The 13,695-nt window shown below is 35.2% G+C and overlaps 1 protein-coding gene across 1 annotated transcript in view; it reads right to left on the reverse strand.

The window, feature by feature from the left end:
- Window positions 1–13,695, reverse strand: part of DCDC1 (doublecortin domain containing 1) — a 440,548-nt gene that overhangs the window by 233,777 nt on the left and 193,076 nt on the right. Inside the window, exon 10 of the mRNA XM_055142558.1 lies at window positions 9,963–10,133. Within this exon, the coding sequence (XP_054998533.1) occupies window positions 9,963–10,133 (171 nt within the window). The remainder of the gene's footprint in view (window positions 1–9,962; window positions 10,134–13,695) is intronic.

Below are 13,695 nucleotides of genomic sequence, written 5' to 3' on the forward strand. Positions count from 1 at the left end.
TTACTCGCGGCTCTAAGTTCAGGAATCACTTCTAGTGGTGCCAATAGGTATGCGGTGCAAGTAATGAAACCCAGGCCGACCCTGTGCAAGGCAAGAAAGCACCTCCTCTGCCGTACTCTCTCCCCAGCCCCGGGTTTCTTAATTCTGAAGAGAAGTCCAGCTGTGCAACAGTGCATCCCTATACACATGCATGAAGACCCAGGATGCAGGGTGTGAGTCGAACACATTAAATTTTTGAAAAGTGAATCTCAGAGTGGTTTACATCAATCACATCTACTCCATAAGAGGCAGGGAAATCTTCGGATATCAAATCCTATGATGCTTATAACTATAAATATTAGCATGCACTGTTGTATCTAGTATTAGGCACTAATAATAAAAATTTAATGTGAAATACTGTATGAACATGGGCAACAATTTCAGTAGCTTTTTAAACCTCAGTCAAAGCATGAAAATTTAAATTTTCATGTGTGGCAAATGTATTATCCATGGAAGAATGCTTAACCAGTAAAAATTCAAAATCACCTTTGAGATAGAAAATAAACTGTAAAGGGATTAACATTATATATATAATTAAATACCTTTACTATTACTTAGTTCGTTTCTATAAATTTGCAGGAACATTTAAAAATATTTATTTTCTATATGCCAAATAGTCAAACAGTAAAAATATTTCACTTTAATAGTCAGGTTAGGAAGCAATTACAAATTAAATATTAAAACTTGAATTTTAGGCAATGACGATTCAATAATAAATTGTTTGTACTACATTAAAAAGGTGTCCTCACACATAACAGAAACGTTTTTAAGTAGAATTAACAAGTTAGTGCATTTTATTACAAGTAATAAAAATGTACTCAAATAAAATTATGTGACTTCTAATGTTCACTCCTCTACATGTTACTAGGTACATGCTACCTGCACCAAAAATCAAGTAATATAAGTCTAGAAAATGTTTGCTCAAAAGACAAACTGGGAAGGATGGCAAGAGGAATGAGGATAGGGCCCGCTGTGCTTGTGGGAGGACACTGAAGTCTGTCGGTGAGTGCTTGTACACAGGTAGTGGTGTTAAGAGTACTCTGGAAATTGTATAGTACTGGAGACCAGTAAAACAATCAATATAACTTGAGCTAAGTCACAACAATCTCCCAAAAGATTTCAGCTGATAAATTTATATGTTGCTTTATTTCAAATAGTTTTGTACCTGAAGACTTATTTGCTTATTCTCCTGAAAAGAACTAAAAGAGAAAGAAAAAAATCATTTAAAAGAGACATTAAAAGTATTTGCTTTGTAAGATGCAGCAGAATCCACCTTTTTGAAGATATGACCGCCTGTGGTATAGGACATTACAAGTGAGCTAAAAGTCCCCTCAAGATATCTCTCCTACTAACTTACAAATATTTAAAATTCTACTTAGAAGTTTTCTCTTTCATTACAATTAAAATGTCACAGAATTAGCCAAGGGATGTATATGGCCAAGCAGTAGAGACTTGCCTTGCATGCATGAGGCCCTGTTTTAATTCCCTGCAGCACCACCTCCATAGTACAATAGCTTTCTAAAAGAAAATAGTTAAATGGGATTGGTTATTGATAATTTGAATACTGCTCCTATGGGATTGGGATTTTCCGTTTCTGCCCTGGAGTAAGGCTGGCTGACCTCAGGGACAATTGCAGGCTATGACCCTAAGAGATATTATAGCAGGAAGCTCCGTCCTGAGGAGTGAGGAGTGAGACAGTGGGGCAGCCACCATCCTGACTCCAACCACGTAGGTCCTACCTTCATTTACTTTACGTGACATATTCCAAGAACTATGCGATAAAAAAAATTAAATGTCACTGGCTTGAAAGAAACTGTGACAAACCTTTTTCCTAAGAGTAAGATTTGGCAAAAGATAGAAATGAGAACTTGAGGATAAATAAGGGGTAGAGGTCAAAGTGGAGAAAGGGCTAAGGAAGGCCAACGGAGAGAGACCTGCCCAGGCTTTGGGTGAACCTGCATTCCCCTCCTTTCAACATTTTGAGCCATATTTTATTTTTGATTTCCTTAAAATTATTTTAAAAGGTTTCTCTCCAACTCCATTCTTCTTGACCTACTGATAAAAGTAAAACTTCAGAAACAAGGTGACTGGCTTTGTAAAAAACTTTCTTTGTATCCAATTACAATTTGTACAAATACAAATATCAACATAAAAATGTTTACAGTTACATAGAAGAAGGTGAATTTCTTGCCTGTCACATGCTACACTAAGTAATTTCAATACGCCAGCTATAAACGAGAATATTTCAAAAAGAAATGGAACCAGCATATCATTTGTTTAAACTAATTTAGTATCTGAATTTATACCTAATTGGGTTTAAGTATACTTAATTGGGATTTAAAAAATCAAATTATGTGAATACCATCAGTAGATGGATGTAGAACGAACCAGAGCCTAGGTAGTAACCAGTAATGAACCAGAGTCTGGACTCAATATGTCTTCTCAGGGAAAGTAAAGACATTTTAAATGAGAAAACATAGTCACCCAAATTCTATTTGACTCAAGACAAAATGAAAATGACCAGATTAACTAAAACTAACCCATCAAACTTCTTCAGATTCTCACTTTCAAGGATCCTATTCTCAGATTAATATTTCGGATGCTACCCACTTTTCAGTGTTTTGTAAAGATTATACTCCCTAGGGAGAGAGGTGGGCACACTCTGTTGGGTGCAGTATTGGAATCACGTGAGCCAGAAACCATCGCTAACAGAGTTATAAACCACAATACCTGAATTACAAAAATTAAAATCAATTTGAAAATATTTTAATTTAAAAAGTAAAAACAAAACGAAAAATCCTTAAAGATTTTTTTTTTGCTTGTTAGGTTACAAATTTGCCAGTGATGCCAATTACAAAATATTTTTTTTAAAAAGATAATTCCCACCTAATGAATGCTTACTAAAATAGCTAAGCCCTATGTAAAACACTATTGTCCAGAGCATTACCTCTTTATATTAATAAATGATCCACTTCTTATAAAATAGCATTACGTATTACATAGTATTACATAACAGAATTTTTAATTGGTCACTTCTTTTGCACTGGAACTGCTGCTCGCAGTGGATCAGGTTAACATAGATGTCAGTGGGCAATCCGGGGATGGCAGCATATGCAGGAGGAGAAGCTCAGCTACTTGAGCATCTCTGTGAAAAAGCTAATTGAGAGGTAAAAACAAATTAACTGCTATGGAGAAGGACAATCTCCCCGAGAGCGCGTGTGCGTGCAGCAGTAAGGTTCAGTGCCTGCATTTAGTCGGAGGAACTGCTGGGACAGTAATCCAGATCTGGCCTGGGGACTCTCCCTGCTGACTGCCCACCTGGCAATTCTCTGGGCACCTCTGAGGCTGTCAGGACTGCGCAGGGAAAGCCTGTCTCATTTCAAGCAGCTCCACATGGGAGCTCATGCCCCCACCAATTGAGCTTTCCTGATTTTGAGACAGACAGTTTTTCTCTTCAGTGGGTCTAGAATGGGGAGTTGTATCCTCCTTACAGAGAGATTTACACCTGGCTGCAGATGCCAGTCAGGAAATAAGGAATAGGGGGGAAAAATGGGCATTTTTCCCCATGGACCCCCCCCCCCCCACACACACACCAGAGATGAAAGAAAAGGCAAAATAGAAAACAAAAACAGCACTGGAAAGAGGGATAGGAGTAATGTTTCATGTCTACCTCTGACAAATATCTGTGAGGAGTTAGAAGTCATTCATAGTAATTCAAATTTCTTTGTCTTTAAAAATACAAATTCAACATTTAAAATTATAGTAAAAATATACACATGGAAATTGATTTTATCTATCAGATTGAGCCCATCATTTAATGAATGTTCTTTAAGTAACCATAATAATCTAGATGATTCCAATTTATCCTACCCTAACCATAATTCCTTAGAAAACAAGCGTTGGAACCAAAGAAATAATATAGTGGGTAGGACACCTGCATTTCTCGAGGTAGCCTCAGGTTCAATATCCAGCAGCACAGATGGTACAAAGTCCCACCAGGAGTGAACCCTAAGCACAAAGCCTGGAGTAAGTCTGGAGCACCTCGAGGTGTGGCCCAAAACAAAACAAAAATGGAAAATGAACGTCAAATTGGCATGTTGTATACTTATAGTTACTTAGAGCATATTCTAAACTTGCTTCCCTAGTTTTAACTAAATAATATAGGTAAGATAACAGCGTGGTTTAGAAAGTCTAAATATTTCTATGGAAAAAGTGGTTAAACAAAATAACATGGATTAAGTACTGTACTATAAAAACAAGGACATAATAAGCAAATGGAATGGTATTGTGGATGATCCAAAAAGACTCTCGCTATGATTTTTAGGTAACTAAACTCTTCTGTCTTTTACTAATAATTTTATTTCACACATTGTTATTAAAAACCTCCTATTAATGGTTAAATAAATTAAAATTTATTTTCTTTCTGGCCCACATCTGGCAGTGCATAGGGTTTAGTCCTGGCTCTGTGCTCAGGGATCTCTCCCAGCTTTGCTCCAGGGACCATTTGTGATGCCAGAGATCTAACAGGTTGGCCATGTGGAAAGCAAGCACTCATTCTTGCTTGAAATGAGCCGGACTGTACTTCAGCTACTACTATTCTACTATCTCTCATTCTATAGTACTCTACTATCTCTCCACCCCAAATGTTTTTAATTCACCACAAAAATATAATGCAAGTCCCAAATGGTTTCATGGAGTTCTTGTGCATGTTCTTGGTTTCATTGGTTAAAAAAATTCAAGTATCCAAATTCAAGTATTCAGGAGAACACAGATAAAAGCTAGCATCTTTTTGATAATCAACCAAATTTTGACACTTTCTCAATATAAATATGCAAATGAAAATGGTGCAATAAAAAGTGGGAAGGTTTATACATTATTTCATTATCTCCGGAAGCTTTATTATAATATTCTTTTTTTGCTGTATAATATTCTCCTAATTACATTAAAATAATGATCGACTTAGTCAGAAACCTGTTCAAAGCTTCTGCTCATACTTCATAGTACCTAGCAAAAATTACCTTGCAAAAAATAAGCCTTCAATAATGTGTGAATTTACTGAGCTATTTGATTAAAAAGCTTCCTTTCTATGATTGGCAGAATAAAAATCATTAGAATCATACAACCTGGAGTTTGAATAGGATGCTGCCCAAGGACATTCTTTAAGAAGTAAATCTCTGACTTATCCTTTCAGAAAAGGTAAAAAATTGTTATGCTAAGAGAGAACCAAATAACCAAACAATGGAAAAATATAAAGATCACCAAATCCCAGTCTTCTGGATCTTATTTTAATTCAGGTTTAGTAAATTTCACCCTATTTTTCTAGCTCATACTTCCTGAGCATTCTGGAAGTTTCTAGAAGCTTGAATGTCAGACGTGAAGCCAGCTACAATAAGGTAGTACTTCTAAGTGTTTCTGATAATTTTTTATGAAAATGGGAAAGGCAGCATCAAATGAAAGTATATCAATCTCCAAACTTCCACTAATTTGTGAAAAATTATTTTCTTATTCTAAATCAGTATCTACTTTCAGACCTTATTTTTCAGAGGCCCTGCTCCCACAAGTTTTACAGAATTTAGAATCTGCTTCTCCTGATTATTCTAATGGATCTGCTTCTGCTGGCAGCAAATGGAAGACAACCCACAGAGTATCATTGACCAATTGTGTGTGAAAAGCACTAATTCCAGTGAAAGAACTTCCCTGTATCCACCTTCTACTCATTGCCCCATGCTTTCTTCCACCTACTCACACATCCCACACTCCTGCTCATCAATTCACTGTCACAGTTATCCACCTTCCAGCTCGATTTTCCACCCACCATCCCTACAGATTTGCTAATACCCTTTCCTATGAATCCTTTCTTTCCTGCACTCCCAGGGAAATGCTAACATTTCTGACAGCATCTCCATGGGGATGAAGAGGAGGAGGAGTTGCAGGAAAAGAAGAGGACTGTGGATGCAGAAGTCACTGAGCCATGGCTGTGACAGATGTTCTCAGAAGGGCTGGGGGGTACTGCAGTGACAAGGGAGTTCAGTAAGAGAAGTCTGGAATAGCGGAATAGCAAGATACTGCTCCTCAAAACTTGCTTAAAGAGCTTCATAATTTGTGGTGTGTATTGAGTGTGGTGTTAAAGGTAAAAATAGTAAAAAAAAATCTCATCAACTTTCAAGGCACTATACTATGACAAGAGAATATACCAGAATTTAAAATGTGCATACTGTGGTTGTGAATACACAAGTTACACAAGTTACATGAAAGCATACAGATATGATATATAAGGGTAAAAAAGGTTTTGCTGAAATAATGTGATTATGGAACATATAAGATATTTTATTTCTAAAATATCTCCATTGTTATGCTGTGTTTACAACTTTTGTCAATAAGTAACTTTCCATAGCAGGAAGGAGTATCCACATTTAGCTGTTGTAAATCCATCCAAATTTGATGCTCATTGTATTACATTATTGCAAAAACTGAACTGAGGCAATAGAGAATCGAATGTGTCCTTTCAAGAGGTCACCCTATAAAGTCAAGAACAAATCAAAACATGACATTTAAAACTAGTCAGATGTTAATGGGGATGAAAAATTCAGGGAGTAGATGACGGCAACCAATACAACATGAAAAAGCACTCAGGATTTTGAGTCACCTCCTGCCTCATGCTCTTAGTTGAATATCACTGATCTAGAAGCTGAGGTTAGGTATAATGAATGATTTCAGTTATTTTGTTTTTTTTCGGGGTCCACACTTATCTGTGCTCAAGGATCACCCCTGTTGGTCCTCTCTAGAGGAACACATATGCTACAGGGGACTGAACCTGGATTGCATGCAAGAAATGTGCCTTACCTACTGTACTATCTTTCTGACTCGTTGGTTCTTGAAGCTGATACACTGGTTCAACAGAGAGATATAAATCCTAAATAGAGAAATATTTAATATATTTTCGTTCATATTTTTATCAGACATGTTTGTAAAATTAAATAGGAGGGGGAAATAAGTTTAATTATACGCTTTCCATCATAAAGGCAAAATATTTTTATTGATGCATCATCTAAATCTCCACATTGCATGCTGTACAATGGGGTAAAATGGGGTAGAGAAATAGTGAGTGTGTAGGGCCCTTGTCTTGCACGCAGCTGACCCAGGTTTGATCCTCGTATCCCATATGATCTTCAGAACATTACCAGGACCAGAGGTAATTCCTGAATGCAAAGTCCAAAGTAACCCCTGAGTCTTACTGGGTGCGGAACCCCCAGGAAATGGAATGGAGTTATTATACTCAGAAAAAAATATGGTCCTTGTCTACAATGAGCAGAGGTGACTGGATTTGTGATGGTACTCCAAGGAACTCCAACGTCCCATGGAATTTAAGATTTTGGTCAAGCAACTACTTTGTGTGAAATTATTGTGGTACTGGCAATGTATAGTTTGTTGCACAGTCTTTTTGAAATATCTTTTCAGTTGAATTAGAAAATTGTGCTGCTCCTGAGAGTGAGTACAGGGTCTATTGTAGTATATTTGCAATTCTGAATAATTCGGAGATAGCAATTAATCTATTTCTGCTCTACAAGAAGATCTTTTCAGAAATAAGAAATTTTAGAAAACTACAGTTCTCAGGTCTTTTTTCCCCATCATTTCAAAGATATACTCTTAAATATCGAAGTTATGAGTCATCAATAAAGATAAACTTTGGAAGACTGGCGTAACAGCACACCATTTTATAATATTTCTACTAGTAATTGGCATCACTGACTTTTAAAATCATAGTAGTAAAAGGTAGTAATATGATTAGGAATTGAATAGTCTTTCCCCTGTTCTATTATGGTCCATGTAATGATTAGTTCATATATATGTATATAATTTAAAATAACTTATGTAACAACTGGTTCCTAAAAATCCCTGAAGATTATTAACAATCAGAGACCTCAAAGCAGGTAGCAGTCAAAGTCAAAACCTTGGAGTGTGGGGGAATTGATGTCTTTTAATAGGTCTCTAGATGATTCAAAAGGGTGTCCAGAATTGAAAACCACCGTACAGAAGCCTGAGTATGAGCTGTTATTCCAATTTCTTGGAATACAGAAAAAAATAATCTATTCTCTCAGAAAAATCAGATGTCCCATGTTGAAAAAATCAGTTGTCCCCATGAGGGGAGAGAAGGGAGAGCAGATGAGGCTGAGTACTTCTTGGGGAATGAATCATGAAAAAGAGAATGGCTGAGAGGAGGTCAGGGCTCTTAAACAAGAGTAAGAGTGAGTGACCAACCAACCCACTTTGCCTGCACTGAGAGGTTTCCTGGAAGTGAAATTTTTAGGGATAAAACTAGGTGTGTCATGGGCTTATCATAGGAAGCATTGGATTTTTAAAAAAATTTTTCTAATTTAAATAAATAACCTACATCTGGCCACTGTACTGGACAGCACAGTGAGTCTAAAACATAAGCTAATTATTTTACTTAGAGAAATTTCTTCTCTGTTTACTGGTATAAAAATAGTTTTTGAAGAATTATGAGTAACAATTTTGGTTCTAAATTTAAACGCTTGCTATTAAATCCATAAGTTGCTGTGAATAACTGATAGAATTTTTTTTAGAAATATAAAACCTGTGAACTCAAGCACATTTTTTCAAGTCATATGATAATTGCTGGTACAAGTCAGTGGGGATGAACAGCACCAAGTCAACCAAGTTCCTTCTCCTAGCCCACCATGTAATCAATAGCTTATACTTTGCAGATGGTGGAATGGATCTATATCTAAGTGAGAAATCTGGAAAAGAACAATGTTCCTGGACTATAGGAACCATTGACCTCGATGTCTCAGATAGCACTTCCTAACCCTTTAGCTTACTAACACAGTGAAAAATAAAATATTATACTTATCTAGTAATTACACTTCCCTCAAGTTCAATTTTTGCATGATTCATGTACTCAGTAATATGTAAATATAAGAATATCATTTTAAAAAGTCATAGTTAGAAAACAATGTTTATAATGCTATAATTGCTTAATAGAATTAGATATTAAGAAAAAAATTGCAGCTGAAGGGGGAGCAAAATAAAATGATTTGTATGTTACCACTTTCAACTATTGATATAATCAAAATAAAGGGAAGAACTCTAGCAATGGTTTCTTAGATGTGAAACTTACTGATAGTCTTAAAATACAGAACATAAATTATAAAATAACATTAACTTGATAAGAATATCATTATGGATATTTGTTCAAATCCCTTAGGCAACTGACACCTGAAACATTTCAGCCAAATATGAGACAGCCCTTTTCTCCTCCAACAATGTAATAGCAGTAAGTCATCTAGGATATTTAGACATCTTGTCCTGACAAATAACCAATGCACCTTTTTTTCCCAGTATATTTTTCAGTATTGATTTTGCCAAGTGAACTCAGACATGTGTCACATTTATCCAATATAGATCCTATTCCTTGAAAATGTAGCTTGAACATCAATCAGTCACCTGGCCTTTTACCTCTAATTCCTATTGCTACTGTCTGCAACTATGAAAGCTTGTCCATTTGTCCAAATAAGTTATTTTTGAAAACTGAAACACATAATGAAATCCTGAGTAAATACTACACATTTAGTACTTTTAGACTCTTGTGAAAAATAAATGCTGCGTGGAAAAGTGTGGCAATATTCACATGATTAAATTTCTTTTATTTTCATTAAAATTACTTTCCATGAGTTGAAAACTAGTTAAAAAGTTTACAAATGCATAGTCAAAGGCCTCATGTTATTTTCTTTTAAAGTATATTCCCTGGATGGTAATACTAGTACTTGCAAGTCAAACTCCAGTTTAAGAAAAACATAAAAAGAAATTCAAGCTGAGTGGCATTGTTATATACAAAGGTCTTCAAACAGAGCCGTGTTTTCATCTTTGGTTGAACTCAGTGAGAGTCACGGAATGACACCCACCTTGAGCTGCAGGCCTCCCGGGACAAGAGTGTTTGCTGGAAGGCTTTTAATGTGTTTATAGACATAAGAGGAGAATTGCTCCCGCTCAGCCTGTAATTGGGGGCCAAGTTTAGAGAGATGACCTCTGTGACTTTTGATAGCTGTCTGCAATTCATCAATCAGCTTGCTCACCTGAAGGGGTTAAATTACAAGAGTTGTTAGCGAGAAGTAATTGTTGATGTCACACCTATTAGATTTTTTTGAGTACCCAGTTTGATGGGAGGAAAATGACCTCAATACAAGAATTTGAGTATAGACCTAGTTTTAAGAAAGAAGAACAGAGGATATATAAATTCCTTCGTAAACACATTTCATTTATGAGAAAATGTCTAGCCTTTTCACTTCAATAATATGTAATTGGTAGATTTTTGCATCTGCAAAATGAAAAATATCCCTAGATATGAAAAGAAAAGTACCTGATAATCTGCAAAGACTTTTCAAACAGTTAACAAGAATAAAACTTCCCTGAATTTAAATAATTCAATATATATAGCAATGACACTAACTTTTAACATGTGTACCATTCATATTTTACTTATCACATGTATATTACATTACAATTTTAATATTTCAATATATTAACATTTTTGTTGACTTTTAAAATAATGTTCTTACTTCATATATTCTAATTTTTTTAATTCACATATAAAATTTTCCATAATCTCCATACTTCAGAAATCCTCTGGGGACCAGAGAAATGGTACAAGATAAGACACTTTACTTTCATGTAGGTCACTCCAGTTTAATCCTCAGCATCCCATAGAGTGATCCTTACCCCAAAAGAAGTTATACCTGAACACAGATCCAGAGTAATCCCTGAGCATCTGTGGATGGGGCCTCCTCCCCACAAAATAAATAACATAATGCTCCATTTGAAACAAAGTTTTGAATAGATAAGTATTTTCAAATAGGCACTAATTTTTCCAGAAACTGCAAAGCTTAAAAAATTATACCAATTATTTTTAAATGCCTACATTTCTGATCATCATACTTAAGACAGACATAAGAATCTGACTTATGAACTATCAATAATATATTCTGAGTGCACAGACATGCTAATGTTTTATACAAATTTGAGAACGATCATTTATAGTGATTAAATTAAACCCACTAAGAATTATGAATAACTCTTAAAGAGCATGGGCTTTTTGAAATATTGGATTGAATGGCTCATTTACTGAGAAATTAGAAGATTTAATTAAAAACTTCACCTGTCATAAGGGTGTTATGTTAGAATTAAATGAGATTATAGAATGGACAACACAATATCTAATCTATAGCAGATATTTCATGCATATTTCACATGAGGCAGATAAATAATTTAATATTGTTTGCTATATAGATTCTCTACTCAGTTCACTGTCAACAAACAAAATGGTAAGTCTCTCCAAAAGTATTTCTCATGTACTGACACCTTGCCCCCTGTCTCAGCCAAACATACTGCCTCCCAGCCAATACTTCAACTCAAATGTTAAAATTACCACTACAGATTCAGAAAAGTCAATGAAATCAAGTTTGTATTAATATCTATTTGACTTGATTTCTTTTTCTATTTAACTTAGTTCTAGATTACACATAAACACAAATACACACATATTTCCAATTTAAAATTTTACCAAGAATTTTAAAAGTATTAAAGCAATGACACTTTTAAATTATAAAATTAATTTAAAATAATTATTTTTAATTTAAAATAATTCCTATCTTCTTTGTTATCCCATAATTTTAATTTTTGTCTCTATGTGATTAATCATCTACAAGATATCTTTGCTTCAAAAAAAAGGGTCATGATTCTTGTTTTACAAAGCCATATAAAAAATGTTCCCAATTTTAGGCTAAAGATATAGCATATGGGTTAAGGTGCTTGCCTTACATATGACCATTTCATCCACAACTCTAGATTAATACTGGTACCAGATATGGTCATCCAAGCCCAGACAGGAGTGATCTCCAAGCACAAAGTCAGAAGTAAGCATGAAGCACAGGTGGATGTGACACAAAAACAAATGAAAGCAATGTAGCACCGAAGTTCTGTTGTTCATCAATTTGCTTGAGTGGGCACCAGTAACATCTCCATTGTGAGACTTGTTACTGTTTTTGGTATATCGAATATGCCATGGGTAGTTTGCCAGGCTCTATCCTGTGGGTGAAATATTCTTTGTAGCTTGCCGGGCTCTCCAAGAGGGAGAAATCAAACCCAGGTCGGCCACATGCGAGGCAAATGCCCTACCCACTGTGCTATAGCTCCAGTCCTGGACTTACTTTCAGGATCATTTCCATAGTTCTAAAACAAATAAAAATTTAAAAATTTGGTTTTGTGGACAACAAATTCTTTGCAACTGTATTCTGGAAACAATGACAACATAAACAAATAGGCATGACTGTATTTCAATAAAACTTTATTTTAAAAAACAAACAGGAGCTGGAGACATAGTACAGAGGTTAAGGCACCTGCCTTGCAACTTGATTTCCAGTACTATACATGGTTCCCTGAGCATCCCAGGAGTCACTCTTGAGCACAGAACCAGGAGTAGCCCTTGAGTACCACTGGGCATGGCTTAATCCTCCCTCCCTTCCCCCGTGAGAGAAAAATATGCAATGGGCTGGGTTTTGTCCCAGGTTTATAGTTTTCCAATCCTTCTAAACAAAGACATTTTCTCTCCCTTTTTCCCCTCTTATAATATCAAGGTTAAAGCCTTATCTTCTCAAGCCTCTTAGATTAGCCCTACACAGATTACCAAAATACCTAATGTGTGGTCTCTACCCGTCTAAACCATCAAGACTCTTGGGTCAAATCAATCTATCATGAATAAATACTGAATTATCCTACTGCATCCATAGATACACAGTTGATGGTTAAGGATCAGAACTTTTGTTTACATTCTGGAATGAGTTTCTATGCTTTCCACAGTACTACGAACCCCATTAAATAATTTAACATTTAAAATACAGAAATGATGATAATCAATCAATATTATCCATTATTTGAGTCTCATCTCCACCCTACTTCTCTCTGGTAGTACTGTCCTAAAAATTATGGATAATAACATCTACCATGTAAAACTAAAGACCAGCTTGCTCTTCTAATCATACGACAAAATCTAAATCTAATAACCAGAGACCTAAAATTGAAACAGTTTCTTTATGGAAAGCACAAATCTTCCCTGAAACTATCCCCACCATTATGATAGTCAAAGTCATAGAACTTTATGTAGTCTTTAAAGTATCCTAACTATCTTACAAAGTATTTTGTTAGCCAATAATACTATTTTTAATTTCATGTGCTGAACCTTATGCTATAGCAAGTCACACACACAAAGGAAGAATTTCAGACTTTGATTTGAGGGCATTTTTATACATGATTGGTTTTACTGTCACAATCCATAGTCTTCCACTGAGAGGGGATTTCATGTGACATCAGAAATCAGCCAACCATAGAATTGATGATGTCATTTGCATTCTAAAGGACTATTGGCTAAAGTCTTGAAAGTTTTATGTCCTGTGAATTCTCCATTATTTCACAAAATGGTTCCATTACTTTTGCTATTTTTTGTTTATTTATTTGTAGTGTATACGAAATGTAATTTCACTAACTTTAATCTTAAAAAATTTTCAAACTATATAATAATATGCCCTGCAAACATATTTAAACATAGGAAAAATGTATCAGGAATATTCCACTGACATTTCGATA

Source organism: Sorex araneus, chromosome 6, assembly GCF_027595985.1.
Source record: "Sorex araneus isolate mSorAra2 chromosome 6, mSorAra2.pri, whole genome shotgun sequence".
In the NCBI taxonomy this organism is placed as follows: Eukaryota; Metazoa; Chordata; class Mammalia; order Eulipotyphla; family Soricidae; genus Sorex; species Sorex araneus.